Genomic DNA, 1,631 nt, shown 5'->3' on the forward strand with positions numbered 1-1,631 from the left:
TGCACTAACGGGCACAGATTTCGGTCTTGATTTGTCTCCACCTTGGGAAGGGTCAGTTGAAGCCTTAGTTATTATCCTTATTGCCCTTACAGTTTTCCTCATCATCTCCTTCTGCGTACATCGTGGCTGGTGTTAGACTGTGAGGTGTAATCAGTCTGAGGTATATGAGCGCCGGCACCGCTTGAGCGTACATTAAATCTTTTGTAAATAAAGGAGCAGTGCATAGGCCCTTTGCCTTTTGCTCGGCAGCTGTAAGACAGACGTAGATAAGCTGCGGGTGCCTGTTTGTCATCATGGGCTCGTCACAGTCCGTGGTTACAACTCTGGAAACCATTTTAAAGCAGCAAGACATCAAAATCAAGCAAAGATCGCTTAAGAACTTTGTTAAAGAGGTGAATTGCGTGGCTCCTTGGTACGCGTGTTCAGGGTCTCTGACTCTGGCCTCTTGGAATAAACTAGGGAAAGATCTTGACCGCCACCTTACAGATGGGGACTTACGTCTAGGCACTAAGGCCATATGGAAGCTTGTTAAAAATTGCTTAGAAGATGAGACTTGTAAAACCGTTATAGCTAGTGGGCAGTGCACATTGGAGGAAGTTCAGGACAGCATGTCAGAAACCAAACTTAGTGAGAGGATGGGTGCGTGCAAAAATAAAGATGTCTCCAAGGAAAAAGGACCCCCCAAAAAGGTAAATAGGGGGAGATATAAATAGGGGGAAGACAAAGATGAACCCCCTGCAAGTAAAGTTAGGAACATTTATCCCACCCAGGAGTTAGAAGCCCTTGAGCTTGATAGCTTGGGCTCAGATTCTGGTGATTCTTGGGCTCAGAACTAGAAGAAGAAACAGTAAAATATGAAGAAGAAAGATACGGCCCCAATCAAGGAGTGCAACTAAGAACTAATAAAAAAGGGGGTATATGGTCGTCCTATAAGCTCCTTACACAGCCGGTGACTAAACCCTCAGCNCCTCCACCANATGAATTAAGATATGGCGCCAGTTCCTTTTTACCCCAGGAAGAATTAAAAAAGATTCAAATGGCCTTTCCGGTTTTTACAACAGATGCTGGACACATATATGCCCCTGTAGAATATCAACAAATTAAAGAACTTGCTGAGTCCGTCCGTAACTATGGGGTCAATGCCAATTTTACCTTAGTGCAGGTTGAGAGACTCGCCAATGTGGCAATGACTCCGGCAGACTGGCAAATGGTCGCTAAGGCGACCCTACCTAATATGGGGCAGTATATGGAATGGAAGGCCTTGTGGTATGATGCCGCTCAAAGTCAGGCAAGAAATAATGCTGCAGCAGAAAATAATGAACAAAGAAATTGGACCTTTGAATTATTAACCGGTCAGGGACAGTACGCTGCCAACCAGACTAATTATCCTGTGGCTGCATACGCCCAAGTGTCGGCAACTGCCATTAAGGCTTGGAAAGCTCTCACTAAAAAGGGAGAANCTGGAGGCCATCTTACAAAAATCATCCAGGGCCTCCAGGAACCATTCTCAGACTTTGTAGCAAGAATGACTGAGGCTGCAGGCAGGATCTTTGGAGATCCTGAACAGGCCATGCCATTGATTGAGCAACTTGTCTTTGAACAGGCCACACAGGAATGCAGAACTGCGATCA

General features: G+C 45.6%; 1 protein-coding gene across 1 annotated transcript in view; it reads left to right on the forward strand.

The window, feature by feature from the left end:
- Window positions 1–293: 293 nt before the first annotated feature.
- The window catches only part of LOC110313803 (igE-binding protein-like), a 1,807-nt gene continuing 469 nt past the window's right edge, over window positions 294–1,631 (forward strand). Inside the window, exons 1-2 of the mRNA XM_021188217.1 lie at window positions 294–639; window positions 831–1,616. Of these exons, the coding sequence (XP_021043876.1) occupies window positions 294–639; window positions 831–1,616 (1,132 nt within the window). The remainder of the gene's footprint in view (window positions 640–830; window positions 1,617–1,631) is intronic.

Source organism: Mus pahari, chromosome X (genome assembly GCF_900095145.1).
Source record: "Mus pahari chromosome X, PAHARI_EIJ_v1.1, whole genome shotgun sequence".
NCBI lineage: Eukaryota > Metazoa > Chordata > Mammalia > Rodentia > Muridae > Mus > Mus pahari.